The sequence below is a fragment of the Heterocephalus glaber genome, unplaced genomic scaffold, assembly GCF_053883595.1.
Source record: "Heterocephalus glaber isolate CG9 unplaced genomic scaffold, H.glaber_assembly_v1.0 deba00001687, whole genome shotgun sequence".
Taxonomy (NCBI): domain Eukaryota; kingdom Metazoa; phylum Chordata; class Mammalia; order Rodentia; family Bathyergidae; genus Heterocephalus; species Heterocephalus glaber.
The window spans coordinates 23682396-23700582 of record NW_028258412.1 but is presented as its reverse complement, the minus strand read 5'-3'; the positions used below and the strand labels follow the sequence as shown (position 1 = coordinate 23700582).

General features: G+C 57.3%; 1 protein-coding gene across 3 annotated transcripts in view; it reads left to right on the top strand.

Annotated features, from left to right (window-relative positions):
• Positions 1 to 17043, top strand: part of Scarb1 (scavenger receptor class B member 1) — a 39831-nt gene extending 22788 nt beyond the window's left edge. Inside the window, exons 7-13 of one of the 3 annotated variants that reach the window (XM_004843974.3) lie at positions 1190 to 1356; positions 5287 to 5405; positions 8217 to 8290; positions 10566 to 10617; positions 11394 to 11540; positions 14043 to 14171; positions 16597 to 16746. In XM_004843974.3, the coding sequence (XP_004844031.1) occupies positions 1190 to 1356; positions 5287 to 5405; positions 8217 to 8290; positions 10566 to 10617; positions 11394 to 11540; positions 14043 to 14171 (688 nt within the window). In that variant the 3' untranslated portion in view covers positions 16597 to 16746. Of the gene's footprint in view, positions 1 to 1189; positions 1357 to 5286; positions 5406 to 8216; positions 8291 to 10565; positions 10618 to 11393; positions 11541 to 11665; positions 12020 to 14042; positions 14172 to 16596 lie in introns of those variants that run through there. The other 2 variants (XM_004843975.3, XM_021257653.2) reach the window with 2 other exon arrangements.
• Positions 17044 to 18187: the final 1144 nt, after the last annotated feature.

Genomic DNA, 18187 nt, shown 5'->3' with positions numbered 1-18187 from the left:
CCACTTCCTCGCCTGGCTTCTCTTCTGCCCACGCCTCCCTGCGGGCACCTCCTTGCTGCCCACGTGAGCCGCTCCGAGACAACGTGCCCTTTACGCCTAAATACTTCCGTGGGTGTTTTCTAAAAACAGATACTTTGTTACACATCCAGTTGTTAAAACTGGGGCGTTTAACGTGAACACAGTCGCACTGTCTAAGCTGCTGCTGTCAGTAAGACTATAACGCAAGGCACAGATGCAAGTTTTGTTTGAGATGGGTTCTTGCTAAGTTGCCCAAACTATACTCAGGTGATCCTCCTGCCTCAGCCTCCCCAGTAGCTAGGACTGGAGGTATGCACAGCTGCACCTAGCTCATGTATAGCTTTCAGCTTTCTAGTAGTGGTGATGACTACATTGACCCACGTATTATTTTTTTATTTTTTATTTATTTATTTTTGGTACCAGGGATTGAACTGGGGACCTTGCGCTTGCGAGGCAGGCAGCAGATCCACTGAGCTAAATCCCTGGCCCGACCCACGTATTGTTATTTCAAACATCACTGGAGAGTTCTCTGATTTCTGAGAGCCCCAGACTGTGTTGGACACTGGCCACCCGCCTCCACCCAGACTCCCCCTGGGTTGAGGGCCCAACAGAGAGGGCTACACAGGCCAGGTTTCCATTTTGAGGGAGGACAGCAGGCGCAGGGATGGAGGGTGGATGGGACCGCAGAGACAGAGGGTGCAGAACTGAATCTGCTTTGTGAGGCCTCAGGGAGCAGCGGTCCTGGTCCTGGCCAGGCTGTAGCTCATACCAAGGTCCTGGGGCAGCAAGGATCTTGGCCAGGGTGTTGGGGGGGTCAGCGAGACAGGGAGGGGAGGCCAGGGCAAGGGCAGGGGCAGACAGTGCATCGCAAAGGGAGCCATGTGCAGCTGCCCCTTGGAGTCCTCAGGGGTTGGAGGACCCCTGTTGGTACTAAAATCCCCAGATGTTTGAGTTGCTTTTATCAAGTGGAGCCACATGTTCCTGTAATTTGCACGAGCCCTCCTGCGTACTATGAATCCTCTCTAGATGACTTACAATACAAACCCGATGTGCATGCGATGTAGACAGTGGTGTTCCATGTCGTTCAGGGATAACGGGGAGGAACAGGGCTGGGGGACCGGGAGGGCCGTGCGAGGCACATCCCGTCCCCTCACTGCCTGCTCCTCCCCAGGTCCATGCGGCTTGTCTACCGGGAGCAGGGCGTGTTCCAGGGCATTCCCACCTACCGCTTCTCGGCCCCCAGCACCCTGTTCGCCAATGGCTCCGTCTACCCACCCAACGAGGGCTTCTGCCCGTGCCTGGAGTCGGGCATCCAGAACATCAGCAGCTGCAGGTTCGGTATGTGTCACCTGTCACTGGTGGGGCGCGCCCCCTTCCCCTCTGGCCTCTGTACCCTCAATAATCCCATTAGGCCAGAGATAAGGAGCACAGTGTGGAGACAGCACCCGGGGAAAACTGCCTGCTCCTTAGATGCCCGCCCTGATACACCCCGGGAAGTCCCAGGAAGCCCGCTTTGCTATCTGGGTCTGGAGTTCGGCTGTGCTCCCAGGCTAAGGTCCAGCCTGCTGTCGGGGACGTTCCCAGCCTGTGGGGGTGCCGGGTCACGCAGCCCCGCTGCCTTCAGTGCTGGCGACGTCTCGGCCACTCCGTCCCTGGCTCTTGCTGAGCCCCAGCTCTGGGTTTCGAGGACCCCCGAGACCATGTCAGGCCCAGGCGGACAGGCAGGGTCCTGGCTCCCAGCGCTGACCCACAGCCTCAGGTCCCCAGTGCCCAGGAGCGCAGAGTCCCTGGGTCCCGGACTCGGTCAGGGACGGCGTGGAGGGGTGAGGTGCGGTGAAAGGGCCCTCCCCTGGCCTGACTGCCCCACGAGGCCCTCAGCCTCCTGTGGTTGTGTAAATGGAAGCTGAGCAAAGTGACGTCGCATTCAGAAGCCACTTCCTTGGTCACCCTGGCCACATTTCGGATGCCTGACACCCACCTGTGTGCAGTGACCCCACGCTGGAGACTGCAGGGGAGGACGTTCCGCATGGGCTCCTGAGCCCTCTGTTGGTCTCTGCTCAGCCCCCCACCCTGCAGGGGCTCCCAGTCCCTCCTGCCAGTTGCCCTCTATTACTTCATCCTTTTTCTTTTTTTTTGGTACTGGAGATCGAACTCGGGTCCTTGTGTTTTCAAGGCACGAGGCGGAACCGCTGTGCTAAATCCCCGGCCCTGTTACTTCATCTCTTTAAAAATGTCTTTTCTTTTTTGGTACTGGGGATTGAACCCAGGCCCTTTACACTGAGCTGCATCTCCAACCCTTTTTAATTTTTAATTTTGAGACAGGGTCTCATTAAGTTCCTAAATTGCCCAGGCTGGACTTAAACTTTCGATCCTCCTGCCTCTGGGATGACAGGTGCGGGCCACCACGCCTGGCCCATCATTCCTGTTTTGTCTTCCTGCTGCTCACTGCTGTCGGGGGCTCCTTCACTTGCTCATTGCCTGCCTCTCTGGGAGGCTGTGCTCTGTGGGCTGGGCTCCGTGTGGTCCCGTCTGTACCCTCAGCTTCCAGGCCATGCTGGCCACTGGCCACCATGGCTACAGACTTGAGTGCGTGCATGCGTGCGTGTGTGCATGCGTGTGTGCATGCGTGGTGTCTCCTTCTTTAGGGCCTGGGGCTCATGGCTGGGTTTGGGTGGGTGCTCGGGAGCCAGGACGGTGTCTCCAGCTATGGGCTGCACAGGGCCCTCCGTGGGCAAAGGTTTGGGTACCTGCCTTGTGGGGCTGGCCACTGTCCTGTCTCCCTCTGTCCTCACTGCTGTCTGCAGGGATTTCTGCTCTGAGCATGGAGCCCATGGGGTCACCTGCAGGGAGGGTGTCAGCACAACTTCTGTGACAAGTGGCAGGTGCCAGGCCTAAAGGACACTCCCAAGGGTAGTGGAACTAAAACTCCAGGCAGATCCCTGCACAGCGTGGACTGGTGTGAGTGTTGTCTGCAAGCTGCCTCTTGCTATGTACGCTCCAGCTTGGTTTTCCAAGCTGCCAGGCAGTACAAACCCTTGTCTGCGGGTGGAGACCCCAGGCTTCTCTGCATCCAGCCACAGTCCCAGGGTTCACTCTGACTGGTTGCTCTGCATCCCTTGCCCAGCTCTGAACCAATCACTGTGTGTAGGTCAAGCTGGGCTATGCTAATTGGCCAGTCTGTGTCACATGCTCAGCTTTCAGGGTGGGGCCCACATCCCTCAAAGCAGAGCCCAGGGGAGGTTGTAAGTGGGGTACAGCAGCCAAAAGGAGGGGAGAGCGACATCCCATCCTCTCCAGAGGGTGAACACTGCCTTCTCTTAACACATCCCCCACGAAGAATCTCAAAAGTACGAGAGTTTAGACATCTTCAAACATATTTATTGCAATGAAGCTTTTCCTTTTTCTTTGAGGTGCTGGGGATCGAATCCTGCGACACCCCCTTTTTGTTGGTTTGTTTACTTGAGACAAGTTGCTGAATGGCCTGGGCTGGGCTTGAACTTGTGACCCTCCTGCCTCAGTCTCCTGGAGAGCTGGGATGACAGGCGTGCGCCACATGCCCGGCTAGAACCCTTTTAAGTGGAAATACCCAGATGCACAGAGCAGGGCGGAGGACACAGCCGTCGCTTGGCCAGGCCATGTGGCCTGTAGCCAGCGATGGGGCCTGGCGCCGTCTGTGGCCCCGACTCCTCAGGCTGATCTGGGCGCCGGCTCTGCCTGGCTCTGGCCTCTGCAGTGCCAGGCGGGTGTCTGGTGGGCACACACCCCGATTTCCTCACCCCTCCCTTCATTCCCGAAGTTCCTGACCCTTCCGGGTGCTCCTGGAACATTCCTGCACGCGCTGCTTGGTGTCCTGGACACACATGTGTAGGGTGTTTTATCTCCAGATTAAAAACCTGCAGGCATGTTCCCTGCAAGGCCTTGAGGACGGCTTGGCCTGTGCCCCCCAGGTCAGGCTCCAGCTCCCCAAGTCCTGGCTTGCTGGGCGGGCCCCTTAGGGTGCTCACCCTGGCGATTAAGTTTGCTTAGGTGTGCCAGGGAGCCGTAAATCAATTATCCCCAATGGCCTGGGTGGGGCTCTCTCAGGTGTCTGCCAAGAAACAGGTGGGGATGAGATGGAGCGTGGGAGACAGAGTTTTCCAGACTGCAGGACTTTGTCCTTGAGGCGCTTGAGAGATGTCTCAGCACACAAGCAGGTAGCGCTGGGAAACCTCGGCGTATTAGGTGTCTGCTTCTGTTGTCTTTTTGGGGGCAGCACTGGGGATTGAACCCAGGGCCCTTGCACTCAGCTACACCCCCGGCCCTTTATAAATTTTGAGGCAGCGTCTCACTAACTTGCTGAGTTGCCCGGACTGGGCTCACCCTTTTGATCCTCCTGCCACAGCCTCCCAGAGTGCTGGGATCCCAGGCGCCCGGCTTCACTCTCTCCATCTTCCTCTGGTCCGGGGAGGGCTCAGGACCTTCAGGCGCTCAGCAGCCTGTGTCCGTCACCAGGAAAGGGAAGGGTCACCGTGGAAGCCTCACAGGCCCAGGGTCTGGCAGGGTCCCCTGCCGCCACCAGTTTCCACTGGCTTTGCAGGTGGCCACCAGGCTGCTGTCCGTCACTCGCACTCAGCCCTGCGGCCGGTGCCACCCGCACAGGCCTGTGCCTGACTGGAGTCTGCCGGGCCCGGCTGTCCCGTGTCCCAGGGCAAGCTGGCTGGCCGTCCTGGCGTCCTCAGGCCCATTGCACGACGCCAGGGGCGGCCAGGTCCCTGGGGGGTGGCGGTGCTCAGGCCGCTCCCCGAGCCCAAGTCCCAGGCGGCCGCCCGTTACCAGTCCAGGCCCTGCGCCAGCCTCTGCTGTCCCCTCCACCTGCAGTGCTGTCCTTGGCCTCCTTGCCTGGTGGCTGTCCGAGGCCTCTTCCTGTTTCCTCTCCTGCCAGACTCACAGGCCCCTGCTCGCTGGAGTTTGCACTCACTGTGTCCCGGCCCTTTACAAAAGGAGCCAGGGGCTTCTCCTGTCTGTTTATCGGGGCTCGAATCTTGTTTGGTTTTTTGAGACAGGGTCTCGCTATGTAGTCCAGGCTGGCTTTGAACTCCCTGGGATCCTCCTGCCTCAGCCTCCCACGTGTGGGGATTACAGGCGTGCACTTAGCTATGTGTGCCTCTTGTCACGGAACTGTGTGCCGTGTCCCTGTCTGTGCCTGCCTGGCGCCTGCTCGGCTGCACAGAGCTGCCAACATGCAGTGCACCCCTGTGCCCGACGCCCCTCCGCCCCTCCATGTTCCAGGTGCGCCCCTCTTCCTCTCCCACCCACACTTCTACAACGCTGACCCGGTCCTGGTGGAGAGGGTGCTTGGCCTGCACCCCAACGCAGAGGAGCACGCCCTCTTCCTGGACATCCACCCGGTGAGCCCTGTGGGGGCGCTGAGGTGGGGCTGGGGCTGGTGGGCCCCTCCCCTCGGCTCACCCCCACACAGCGCCCCGAGGGTGAGGGCTGCTGGAAGATGGAGCTGGCCAGGGTCATCACTTTACCCCGACTCCATAGTCCAGGGATTTTATCATAGACCCTTTGTAAGTGTCTATAAAAGGGCCATCAGACAGTAAATTAATTAGGCATTATCAGCCCGGTCGCCTCCTGCTAATTAGCCAGGCACCCTCAGGCCGTGGCGACGCTGTAAAGACCTTGCTCGTGAGTCAGGTGCTTGAGGAATTTGTCCCATGGGAAGTCCTGTCTCCCAGCAGGGAGCGGGCAGGAGGGACCTGCATGTCAGCCTGGCCACACCCCTGCCTGCTGTGGGTGTCCCCGTGGGACTCGGTGGCCCGGACATTCTCTGGGGTGCTGTTATGTCCCCGAGGACACTCACATTCTCCTCTTAGGTTTTCTTCGTCCACGTAGCCTGGGGATTGAGCCCAGGGCCTTCACACTGAGCGCCCCGTTGCAGCTTTTTATTTTTATTCTGCGACAGGGTCTCTTTGCTAAGTTGCCCAGGCTGGGCTCAATCCTTTTTTTTTTTTTTAAGAGTAGGAAAAATTTATTGAGAAAAAGAAAGCTTCTGTCTAAGAGACACAGAGGGGGACTGGAAAGTGGGTTGCCCACCCACCCCACTTTTCAAAGATGTTTTATACAGCAAAGCTGAGGCAGCTACACAGTGGGACAAAACTGTAAGACCCAGTGGAAATTTACAAGATGGGCATGAGGTGGGAGTAAATAAGATTACAAGTACAGTCACCCAGGTAATATTGATTAAATGGGGATCAAATGGGAAGACAAGACACATACAAGGAACTTCCCATTTAGAATAGCAATCACTGCTCTCTATCTCTAGCGGAAGTAGTGCTTCTTTTCCTTTCTATAATGCTAACCAGTGAATGTGCCTCAGTTGTCCTCCATGTTGGTTCCTTGCTGTGTTGGCTCCTGGAGGGCTGGCGCCTTAAGGGAGGCCCTGTCTACCTGCCAACAAGATATCTAATTAACTTACCTATCTATAATATTCCCCCCTCTGAAGGAGTGCCCCTAACTGCTGCGAGGGGGCAAACGGCGAAGACTGTTCTGCTACTTCCAGCTGAAGAGGGTCGTAGTTGTGATCAGCAGTCAGTTAATCTACAGAGAGTCTTCTAAAGGCCCTCGATAGGTCCCAGGCATTGTCATCTTGGTAGCTGTATGGCTCTGAGTCTGGAGGAGACAAAAGCCAAAGAAACAGTTAATACATGGGCCAAATTATAAGGTCATCAGGACTGCTATGAATATAGCCAACAAGGGCCTCCACCGGGAGGAACTAGTAACAGCCTCCCACAAGGAGGATAAGGAGAAGGTCCAGGGGACTTCAGAATCCAGCATAGAAGTCCTATTGTATAGTTTAGCAGTTCTGAGCTGTTTACAAGGTCGATCTGGTGGATCCCGGTAAAAGAAGTCTAGCATATTTGTCACTGGTTCCATTTGTATGACTGCTTGGAGTTTGGCAGCCTCCAGGCAAGAATAAACAAAACTTAAGAAGTTAGAGCATAATTTAAGCATGTCAATCTTGGAATCACCCTGCCTCAGCCTCCCAGAGTGCTGGGATGACAGGCGTGGACCAGCACACCCAACTCCCCATCTGCCTCCTTTAAAAAAAAAATTCTTTTTAAATGGAACCATAAAAGTTGCATGTGTTTATGGTGTGCAATACGGTGTCATCACGCATGCCTCGGCTGGGTAATAGCTCAGCTGAGCTGATTAGCGTATCAGCCTGGGCCTCCTGCCCTTGGTGTGTGCAGTGATGACATGGGCATCTGCAGCCCCAAGTGTGGCTGCCCCAGGCACCTTCGGAGCATCAGCCAGCGCCCCCGGCCTCCATCCGGACTCCTTTCTGCTGTCCTTCCTGATCTTCATGACATCCGTGTGCCACTTCTGTTGCTCACTTGAAAAAGTGTCTCATTTAAAAATATTTCTGCACAAAGAAAGCTTTCTATTACTACATCAAAGAGGAAGTGACAAAATCCTACAAAGCAAAAGAAAAGATAAGACAGTCGCCATATAGAGGAACACTAGGAACAAGCAATTACTGAGCTCCTTGAAAGTGGCATATGCCACTCTGGGAGGCTGAGGCAGGAGGACCACAAGTTTGAGCCCAGCCTGGGTAACTTAGTGACTTAGTGAGACTCACTCTAAAAATAAACAACGAAAAGGGGGGGGCAGGGATTTAGCTCAGTGGTAGCGCTCCTGCCTCGCAAGCGCAGCAAGGTCCTGAGTTCGATCCCCGCCACCAAAAAAAAGGAGGGGATAGGGATGTAACTCAGTGTGAAGGTCCCAGTCCAGTCCCCAGTGTTGCCAGCCACAAAAGCAGCAAGACTGCCAGGGGCACTGTGCCTGCAGTGGCTCCGTGGAAGACGGAGGTTCCGTGCAGTTTTATTGCAAAGGCGCCGAGGACCACGCCACCCAGGCTGCCGCTTCCTGTCTGAGCCGACCGGGAGAGGGGGCAAACGTGGTGTGGTGTGGAGGCCAGGAGGGGCCGTCCGAGACCCATCATCCTGCCGCGTGGAAGGGACAGAGGAGAGGCTGGGACGTTTGGGTGCCTGGGGGTCAGCGCAGACTCCAGGGTGGGCTGTAGCATCCTAGGAGGTGGGCCCTGGCCCGCTGTCACTATCGGGAGGCACGGCAGGCCAGCCTCTGGGTGTGGAGCCTATGCCCGCGTGGGGCAGGCCGGGACCCTGCTGCTTACTGTCCTCTGCCACACGCAGGTCACCGGGATCCCCATGAACTGCTCCGTGAAGCTGCAGCTCAGCCTCTACATCAAAGCCATCAAGGGCATCGGGTGAGTGGGTGCCGGGCCGGCCCAGACTCCAGCACGCAGCCAGAGCCGGTGTGGGCCCAGTCCCTGCCTCTCCCTGGGGCTGGCTCAGCTCTGGGCCGAGCCCTGGCCTGCACCCAGCATCCCTTCCACACAGGACCCTCCTCTGCTGCCCATCTCCCGCCCCAGTTAGCCAGGCTCTTCCATCTGACCTGTCTCCCACTCTGCAGTGCGGAAAAGTTAAGGCCTGGCCAAAGCAAGTGTTTGAAAATGAAACTTCATCACACAGCGTTCTTATGTTCAACTGTTCACTTTACATTGGAATCTTTCAAGCACCTGATTTTCTTTTGGTACGGGGGATCGAACTCAAGACCTTGTGCTTGCCAGGCAGGCACTGTGCCACTGAGCTAAATCCCCAGCCCAGCACCTGATTTTCTTTTTTTTTCTTTCTCTAATTTTTAGCTTTTAAAATAACAGGATTAAAGCCAGGTGTGGTGGTGCCTGTAATCCTACCACTCAGGAGGCTGAGGCAGGAGGATTGCTGTGAGTTCAAGCCCAGGCTGGGCTACATAGTGAGACCATGTCTCAGCAACAAACAAAAATCAGCTTTCTCAGGGGCCGGGGATTTAGCTCAGTGGTTTCACCACCTGCTGTGCAAGTGGAAGGACCTGAGTTCAATCCCCGGTACAAACAAAAAAAAAGAAAAAAAATCAGCTTTCTGGAGATATTATTCATAGGCTGTATATTTCATCCTTTTCAAATGTACAGTCCAGTGATCTGTATTCTGTTCTCAGAGCTGTGCAGCCCTCACTACAGCCAACTCCAGAGCATTTTCATCACCCTTAAAGAAAACCCTGGGCCTCTTAGCCATCCTTTTCTATCCCCTAAGCCTCAGGAGGCTCCTGATCCACCTGCTGTCATCATGGATGTGGTCACTCTGGACGTGTCTCACAGGGGAATGGCACACTACCAGGCCTTCTATGTCTGGTGTCATTCACTTTGTGAGTTGCAGCAGGTGTGTGTATTTTTCACGGCTGTGTGATACTCCACCATAGAGGCAGACCACACTTTATCTGTTGATGGATGTTTGGTCATTGCCACTTTTTCCCCATGGTGATTTGTGCTGCTGTGCCCTTTATGTGTTGGGGTGGACATGTGTCTTCGTTTCCTTTGGCTGTGGCCAGGAGAGAGACTGTGGGTCACAGGGTCCTGTCTCAGCAGTGACAGCCACTGGGCCACAGTCACCTACCTCGGATCTTCACAGGCCTGGGGATCAGGACATGGGCAGCCTGGGCGCTGTCCTCCTGACGGTCGCTGTCTCCAAGCCGTGGTCCACAGTTCTCACCTAGTCCTTGCCTAACCCCACGAGGCTGCTGCTCTATCAGCTTTGTCTTTTTTTTGGTACCAAGGCTCGAACTCGGATCCTTCCGCTTGCAAGGCAGGCGGCGGAACCACTGACCTAAATCCCCGGCTCTAGCAGCTTGTCTTATAGAGGACAAAACAGGGACACAAAACAGCCAGGTGACTCGCCCAAGTCACACAGCTCACACTGCAGGGCATTGTGTTTATCCAAGCTGTGTGTCAAGTGGGAGCTAAAGGGGCTGGAGGGAGGACCTGGGCCTCCCATCCCACATTGGGTCACGAGCGTCACTGGTGAAACTGGTTTATTTCTTTTGTACCAGGGATCAAACTCAGGACCTTGCACTTACAAGGCAGGTGTGGCACCACTGAGCTAAATCCCCAGCCCATGGATTTTAAATCTTTGAGATGTTAGGAGGCAGACAGGCCTAGGGAGGCACAGCCAGTGTCCTGGGACATGTGTGGTCCAGGTCCTGTCCATCTTTCCATTCCATTTTCCTAGCACGAGGTTGCCATCCCAAAGGTTACCTCTGCTCTAAATGGCTGCCAGGGATCCAGATAGTGCATCTGCATCCCAGGCAGCTGAAAGGGAGAAAGGAAAAAGTGTCCTCAGTGTGGTGGTGCACACCTGTAATTCCAGCAGTCAGGAGGCTGAGGTAGGAGGACTGCCGAGAGTTCAAGGCCAGGCTGGGCTACATAGGGAGACCAAAAAACAAACAAAAGAAAAGAAAAAGGAACAACTGTTCACCCCCCCAGCTAGCCTACATATGCTTCTGCTAACATCTCATGAACCACACTTTGCTAACGCCCCCTCACGGCCCCCAGCCCCAACCTGCACAACCTCGAGGCTGCAAATGCAGCGCCCTGCAGACCCCCAAGCGCTTGCTCGTGTGCTGAGACAGCAGGGCCCAGCTCATCGTGGTGTCTCGCTTGCTTGCAGGCAAACCGGGAAGATCGAGCCGGTGGTCCTGCCGCTGCTGTGGTTTGGGCAGGTGAGATGCGTGGGATGCGGTGTCAGGGGTCCAGGAGTCCGGGTGTGCAACGAGGCAAGGGCCTCGGTGATGGCTTCGTCAGTGCTGTGACCAGGTCTCCAGAGACCCTGGTAGCTGGTCTTCAAGGAATCCACTTTGCCTCGAACCTCTCTTTGCCCAGCTTTTCTGTTTTCCTTCGGGCTTCCCTTTTTTTTTTTTTTCTTTTGAGACAGGATCTCACCAACTTGTCCAGGTGGGATTTTGCCTCAACCTCCTAGAGTGCTGGGATTGCAGGCATGGGCCGCTATGCCTGTCTAGACCTACTCTTTTGTTTTTATTTTTTATATTGTTTTATTTTACTATGTTGTTATTTCTAGTCTACCTAGATTCAAACCAGGGTTTGCTATTGGCCGGAACACACAGCTGTGAAAGTCAAGGGAGGCGAGCCCTGGTCCACTCAGTCATGCAGGGCCCTAGGCTTTTTCCGTTCCGGGGCGGGCCGTTCCGGGGCCCCGCCCCCGGAAGTCTTCGGACTTTGCCTCCGTTCATTGGTTGGGAAAACAGACGGCGGTCACACGGGGAGGGTTAGTGGACCAGAGCTACCGCCCATTGGCCAGAGCTTGATCACGTGGCCATGCGCAACTGCAAGGGCGTCTGGGAAATGTAGGCCCCTCCAGTGCCTTGTAGAAAGCGGAGCGCTTGGTCCAGGGAGCCCGGGGATGGGGAGGGGATCAACAGGACAGAGGGGCATGGCATCTGCGTCTGGGTCCCAGCTCTTTGTCATTCCGCCTCCCCAGAGCGGGACCATGGAGGGTAAGCCGCTCAGCACGTTCTACACGCAGCTAGTGCTGCTCCCCAACATCCTCCACTACGTACAGTACGTGCTGCTGGCGCTGGGCAGCGCGCTGCTGCTCATCCTGGTCGTCTGTCAGGTCCGCAGCCAGGTAGGTGGCTCCCCCCAGGCACTGGGGCCAGGACGGTCGGGGGATGGGCAAAATTGGGCTCAGCCTTTCCTCTTGAAGCATTGCACCTGTCGCATCTGCGTTTCCACTGCTGCCTGTCCCGGAAGGCCTGGAACGCTCCTCGGGATGTGCAGGGGCCATCAGGTGGCGCCACGGGTGCAGGACCTGCGGACAGGGAGGTCCCTGCCCAGACGGAATGCGCAGGCTGCTACGAAATCCAGGGACATAGGCAGAAAAGATGCTTTTACCCAAAATAAAGCTGATTGGAAACTTGATGGGTTAGAGCCAGCGCTATGCGCGAGCCCCGTGTAGGACCTTAAATTTTCTGATAGCCACATTAGGTCAAGAGAAAAAGGTAAAATTAATTTTAATGGATAACTTTATTTAACGCAAATATATCCAAAATGTTATCGCTGTAACGTGTAAACAATATAAAATATATACTGTTTTTGCAAGCTTTTCTTTCAAGTCTGGTCTTTGAAATCCAGAGTGTATTTTATGCTTACAGCAGCAGGTCTCCATTCAGACTCACCCTGTTTCAGGGCTTGACAGCCCTGTGTGGCTACTGGACTGGACAGCCCCTGTCCACAGGCTTGTGGACAAGTACAGACAAGTCACAAAAGCCTCTCTCAGTCCAGGCTTAGATGTAGCTGTTGGGGAGGAAGGGATGCCTGCCCATGCAAAGGCCCTGGGGCAGGGACCATGAGGATCAGGGAGGGCCAGGGTGGCTGGGGAGGGGAGGCCATGCAGCTCCATGAGGCAAGGCAAGCAGCGTGGAACTGATTTCCACAGTGAGCAGAAGCTGCGGGAGGCTTTAAAGGGCGGAGTCACTAGATCGTTGTGTGGCACTTGAGGTCTGGCTGGGAATGGTGGCGGTGGGGCTGGGGAGTGTCTCGGAACAGGGTGGCAGCTGTAGCAGGGAGCACAGCCACCCTGGGCTTCTGGCTTTAGAAGCAGGAATAAGAGGGCTGAGGACAGATCTGGCCTTTCTCAGGGGCTGTTTGTCCGTGATACAGAAGCAGCAGACAGTGAGCTCAGGAGACCAGGGTTGAGCGTGGCCAACCTTCACCCAGGCCCCCACAGTCACAGGGTGATCGGAGGGAGTGGGCACAGGCCTCAGGCAGAGGAGGCGGGACGCTGGTCCAGGGCACCATCTGGACGGCCACTTAGGAATGGTGTGTGAGGGGCCACTGCGCAGGCCCCACCAGAGGGGGCGAAGGCCTTCCGGGCCTGGGCTGTCCCTCACTGCTGCTCCGGGACACCTTCTCTCCCACTTTCTCGCTTCAGCAAGGGACGCTGGTTCCCCGCTCCTCCCCCTGAGCAGGCTCCTGTGCCTGCCTGCTTGCTGCGGGCTGGTGACCTCCTCAGCCCTGGGGTGTGGCCAGGGGCCACCAGCTCTGGCCACATCGCTGCCGGTAGCACTGAGCACTGTCGGGCTGGTTCTGAACGCTTTCTGCTGCTGGGCAGGGAGCCATGGACCAGGCTGGGCGGGTCTCCAGCCTCAGAGGGCACTGTTCACTCAGCTCTGCCTCCGGCCTTTTAAATTCTGAGACAGGGTTTTGCTGTGTTGCCCAGGCTGGCTCAAACTTGCCATCCTCCCAACACAGCCTCCTGAGGAGCTAGGATTACAAGCGTGTGACACCTGCACCAGCACCCAGAGCGTCTCGACTGGATCAGGCAGGCAGGCAGGACAGGCCAGAAGCCAGGCCTGGTGGTGCACACCTGGAGTCCCAGCACTCGGGGAGGTTGAGTCTGGACGATCACAAGTTCAAGCCCAGCCTGGGCAACTTAGTGATTTGGTGACACCCTGTCTCCAAAACAAAAGACCACAGGCCTGGCTTCCAGCCTTGGGCAGAGCCAGAGCAGAAGGCGGATCTGCTTTGTCCCGTGGCCCCTTCTGTGCCCTCCCAGCCTCTCTTCTGGTGGAGGCTGAGGAAACACAGTGGAGGCCCCGCCTCACCCCAGATCCTGACCTTGTGGTCCCCCAGACACTGTTTCCCTCCTGTCACGGGTGAGGACCTCTGGCTGCTGTGTCCATGAGGCCGGTGATTGGCATTTGTCCCATTCTGTGTTTGCCTGGTAAATGCACCATGTTTTCATTTCTTTTCAAAGAAATTTTTCTTCAAAGTTCTTTTTTAGGAAACAAAACTCAAAAGTATTTTAAGGGGAAAAAAATCCTTTGTCCAGCTGATGAAAACCCCTGCGGTCCAGGGGCGGGGCTCAGTGGTGGAGCGTGTGCAGCCAGCCGCATGTGTCCTGGCATCCAGCCCCAGCCCCAGCCCCACACTGGTCACCGCCCGCTGTCCCGCACTTCCCCCCGGGGACAGAGCCCTCAGGCTGGGCTCGTGGCCCCAGGGTCCGTTCTGCTGTCCTGGCCACCCAGTCCCGGGGCTGTGGACCCCCAGACCACAGCTTGCTGTCCTCCCTGCCTCTGGAAATGAAGACCTGCTGGTGGCGCTCTAAACAGGCTTGGTTGTCTTCTAGGAGAAGTGCTATTTATTTTGGAGTGGTAGTAAAAAGGGCTCAGACGCTAAGGAGGCCATGCAGGCCTACTCTGAATCCCTGATGACTTCCGCTCCCAAGGGCGCTGTGCTGCAGGAGGCCCGGCTATAGGTGGGTACCAGGTAACGCCCCATCGGTTCCCAGGGAGTGGCCGTGTCTGATGCTGGGGCTGTCTGCAAGGTCAGATTAGAAAGGCCGGGTCAGGGTCAGCCTCGCTTGCGTGGCCGACCCACAGGAACCTCCTCAAGCTTGGCTCAGAACAGACTTCTGCAGGCCCCTGGAGTTGCTAGGGTTCAACCGATCGACACGGTACTAGGAATGGAACCCAGGGCTCGCTCACTGCACCCCGTCCCAGGCCTTTTTATTTTTTATTTTGAGGTAGGGTCTCACTGAGTTGCCCAGGCTGGGCTCAAACTTGGACCCTCCTGCCTCAGCCTTCCTAGTGAGAATCTGCTTTTTGGTACTGGGGATCGAACTCGGGATCTTGTGCTTGCGAGGCAGGTGCTGGAACCACAGATCTAAATCCCGGGCCCAGGAATCTGCTTTTTGATGGACCCCTGGGGATTCTGGTACAAAAGGTCCAGGCACCCTGAATGAGAAACTGGCTTCAATCCGGGAGGACTGACCGAGCCCAGAGCAGTGTCCAGGGCAGGCCTGGGGCTCGGGTTTCCAGACTGAGGGCAAACTGAAATGGACCGGATGTCCAGTTAAAGTGCATCTCAGGTAAACACGAGGACTGGCAGTCGCGTCCGGCCCACAGGGCACACCTCGGCCCATCCCAGGCCCTGCTGGGGTTGTCCTCCCATGGGAGCTGCGGGCCAGTGTCCTCCTGCAGGGCTGAGCTCCGGAGGAGACGGGAGGCAATGTCCCCTTGTCCCGCTGGGAGGAGACGGCGGGTGCTGCCTGCCGGTTAGATGCTCTTCCTGCTGCCCAGGGTGGGTGGCGCCTGCCCTGCGGGTGAGGACTGTCCCAGCTACCAGGGCCTCCCTGGCCCCCGGCTCCCACTGGGACACCAAGTGGCTTCCTCCCTGCCCCCACCAGCCACGCCTCCTGGGCTCCAAGTTGGGTTTCCATGAGTCCCAGGTTGGGAGGTCCGGGCCTGAGGCTGCCCCTCCCTGGACATAACCGGAAGTCGGCCCCCACCCCAAATCAGAGCAGCTGGGGCCCCTCTTGATTGGTCTGGTTTTGAGGCGATCAGGGAGTGTCTGACCCCACCCAGGGGACCCCTAGCCCTAGTCATGTGGATTTGAGGGGCATAGTGACCTCCAGGGACAGCTTCAGCTTGGGGGGCCAGGCCCATGGGAGCTGATCCTGCAGGTGGCCTCTAACCCAGGGAGCCCCGCTCTTTGCCCTGCACCTGCCTGGGGGGTTGGCCCAGGGGTGACTTTGATTGGCAAAAATGGGGAACAGGGCCTCGGCTAGCTCAGAAGGGTATCTCTTTAGGAGTAAGAAAAGGCAGCACCTACTGGGCAGCTGAGGCTTGCTGTGGGGCAGAGGGCCTGCCAGACCGTGTGTCTGCTGGCTCTACCTGTGCAGTGAACAGCCTGGACAGCTGTACAGGCCGGCCCCTCAGGGAAATAGCCCTGGACCTTCTCCAATCTTACTCTTCTGTCAGTTAAACAAAAGTGGAAGGGAAGAGGAAGAACTGGCTTCAGTTCTGGCTCCTGTGGGCTTTGTCAGGTGTCGAGGGGGGAGGTTTTTTCCTTCTGAGTGACTTTATCAAGAGGGCCCCTGACTGCCCCTGTGGGGGCCGTGGGGTGGGTGGTGACAGCAGGAAGCCCGTGGTCTGCCCCCTCCCCAAGTCTGGGGTTTCCAGGGCCAGCATAGGCGAGGAGGGGCAGGGGTAGGTGGGGATCGGAGCTGCACGGCCCATTGTTGTGCTGTTGTCTTCACTCTTCATCGTTTTAAGGCGAGGACTTTTAAAGGTATAAAACCGGGTGAACTACAGCCGGTCCCCACCACTGTCCTCTGCTCTTCTGTGTCCACTTCCCTCGCCCTGGCTTCCTCCAAATCTGCACCTGCCCGCCCCAGCAGTGCGCAGCACCTTCCTCCGTTTCTGTTGGGGACACTGGGCTCGGCTCTGCACCACTGTGTCTGGTCTAGGAACACATCACTGCCGGGCGTGGTTGCGCATGCCTGCAATCCCAGCATTCGGGAGGCTGAGGCAGGAGGACCTCTGTGAATTCAAGGCCAGCCTGGGCTCCATAGTGAGTTTAGGATCAGCCTGAACTGCACAGCCAGACTGTCTCTAAAAAACAAACCAGGACCGGAGATGTGGCTCAGTGGTTCCACAGCCTGGCCCACAAGTGGAAGGTCCCGAGTTCGATCCCCGGTACCCAAAAAAAGAATGACCACGTCGCGTCCACGGACACCGAGGTCCTTTCCTGGGGTAGACAGTGGCCCCGCCCTGGCTCCCCGATGCGCCCTGCTCCCGGATCGGGCGTCTCTTCGGGCTTGGTCCCTCGTCTAGGAGGGCTGGGGCCGGGATCCTCGTTGTCGGGTGGGCGGCGACCGGTGACCGCTCCTCTTTCCACAGGGTCCCGAGGACGCCCTGAGCCAGCCGGGCAGCGCCGCCCGGTCCGAGCGGCCGCCCAGCCCCTGCGCCCCCCTGCTCCCGGAGCCGCCCCTCGCCCCGCCCGCGGGGCCCTCGGCCTGAGCCGCCCGCGCCTGCGCACAGCTGTGCCCGTGGCCGAGATGCGACGCGCGCTCTTCGGGAACCTTCCGGAACCTTGTGCGGCGGCCCCAGCGTCCGAGTCCGCGCCCTGGGCTCGCGTCGTCCTCCTAGCCCGGGGCCAGGCCCGTCCCGGACCGGCTGCGGCTGCGGCTGCGGCTGCGGCTGCGGCTCTGGCTCAGGCCCACGCCAGCTCTGAGGCCGAGGACCCGGCCTGGCCCAGCCTCCGGCCCTTTGCTACCGCGAGAGGAGCGAGTTGTGTCATCTTTCGGCGAATGCACTACGGAAGCAATAAACCTTTTGCACAACCGAGCTCGGCGTCCGTCCGTGCCTGCCTGCGGCCCTGCCCGGCGGCCCCGAGCCCATGCGCCTGTCTGCGGCTCCGCCGTTCGCCGGGGTGAGGCGGCATCAGGACCCCGCGGTGGCCTCCGTGCTGCTCCCTCGGGACCGGGCGCCCTCCTGCGATTGCACAGGTCCCGGCGGACGGGTTGGCTTGCTCTCCTCCCGGAAGATGGGAGACGCGGTCAGGAGAACAGACGGGGCCGGGTGGAAGTGTTACCAGCACTCTGGGAGGCTGAGGCAGGAGGGTTGCAAGTTTGAGGGCAGCCTGGGCAACTCCATGACTGGGCAAGACCCTGCCTCCGAAAATGAAACAGGGCTGGGGATGTAGCTCAGTGGGAAGGCCGTGGGTTCAATCCCCAGGATTGTTGAAAAAAACTTTTTTATCTGAAGTTCAAATAGTTGCAAAGGCAGACCTCCTCCCATTTCATCTCTGCTGAATGTGCTGAAAAAGACCAATCATGAGGAACACACAGCACGCTCTCTTTTCAACTTGTATTTCCTTTCTTCCTGCCCCTGGCATTTCTCTGAAGGTTTTATATCAGATGCTTCACTGGATTTTATTAATCGCTGAAATTGTTTTCTCAGCAACCTAAATAGCCATATAAGGTGTAGTGAACATTTTTATTATTTCCTGTAATTGTTAAGGTCTTAGATTATATATACACATATTTATATATACACATGAGGGTTTTTGTTTTTTTGGGTTTTTTTGAGACAGGTCTTGCTGTGTTGCCAAGGCTGGCCCTGAACTCCTGGGCTCAAGTGATCCTCCTGCCTCAGCCTCCTGCATAGCTAGGATTGCAGGTGCTCACCACATCCCCAGCATGGCAGTCATCTTTTGGCCTGGTGCCATCTTTGTCCTTGTGCTGCCACAATAAGATCCCACAGCCTGGGAGACACGAGCCCCAGACGCTTCTCCCTCCCCAACCCCGGGCCTGCCCATCGCTGCCCGAAGTGGCCGCCTGGTGTCCTTGATCTTCCTCGTGGGGAGACCGTGTGGAGCTCTGGTGTCCATGACCAGGAGCTGAGCGTTTGGGCCAGAGCCCGCCCTCCTGGCCTCCTCCACCTCCGTGTCTTCCTCAGGGGCTTCACCCCAACACAGCCCCCAGGGTCG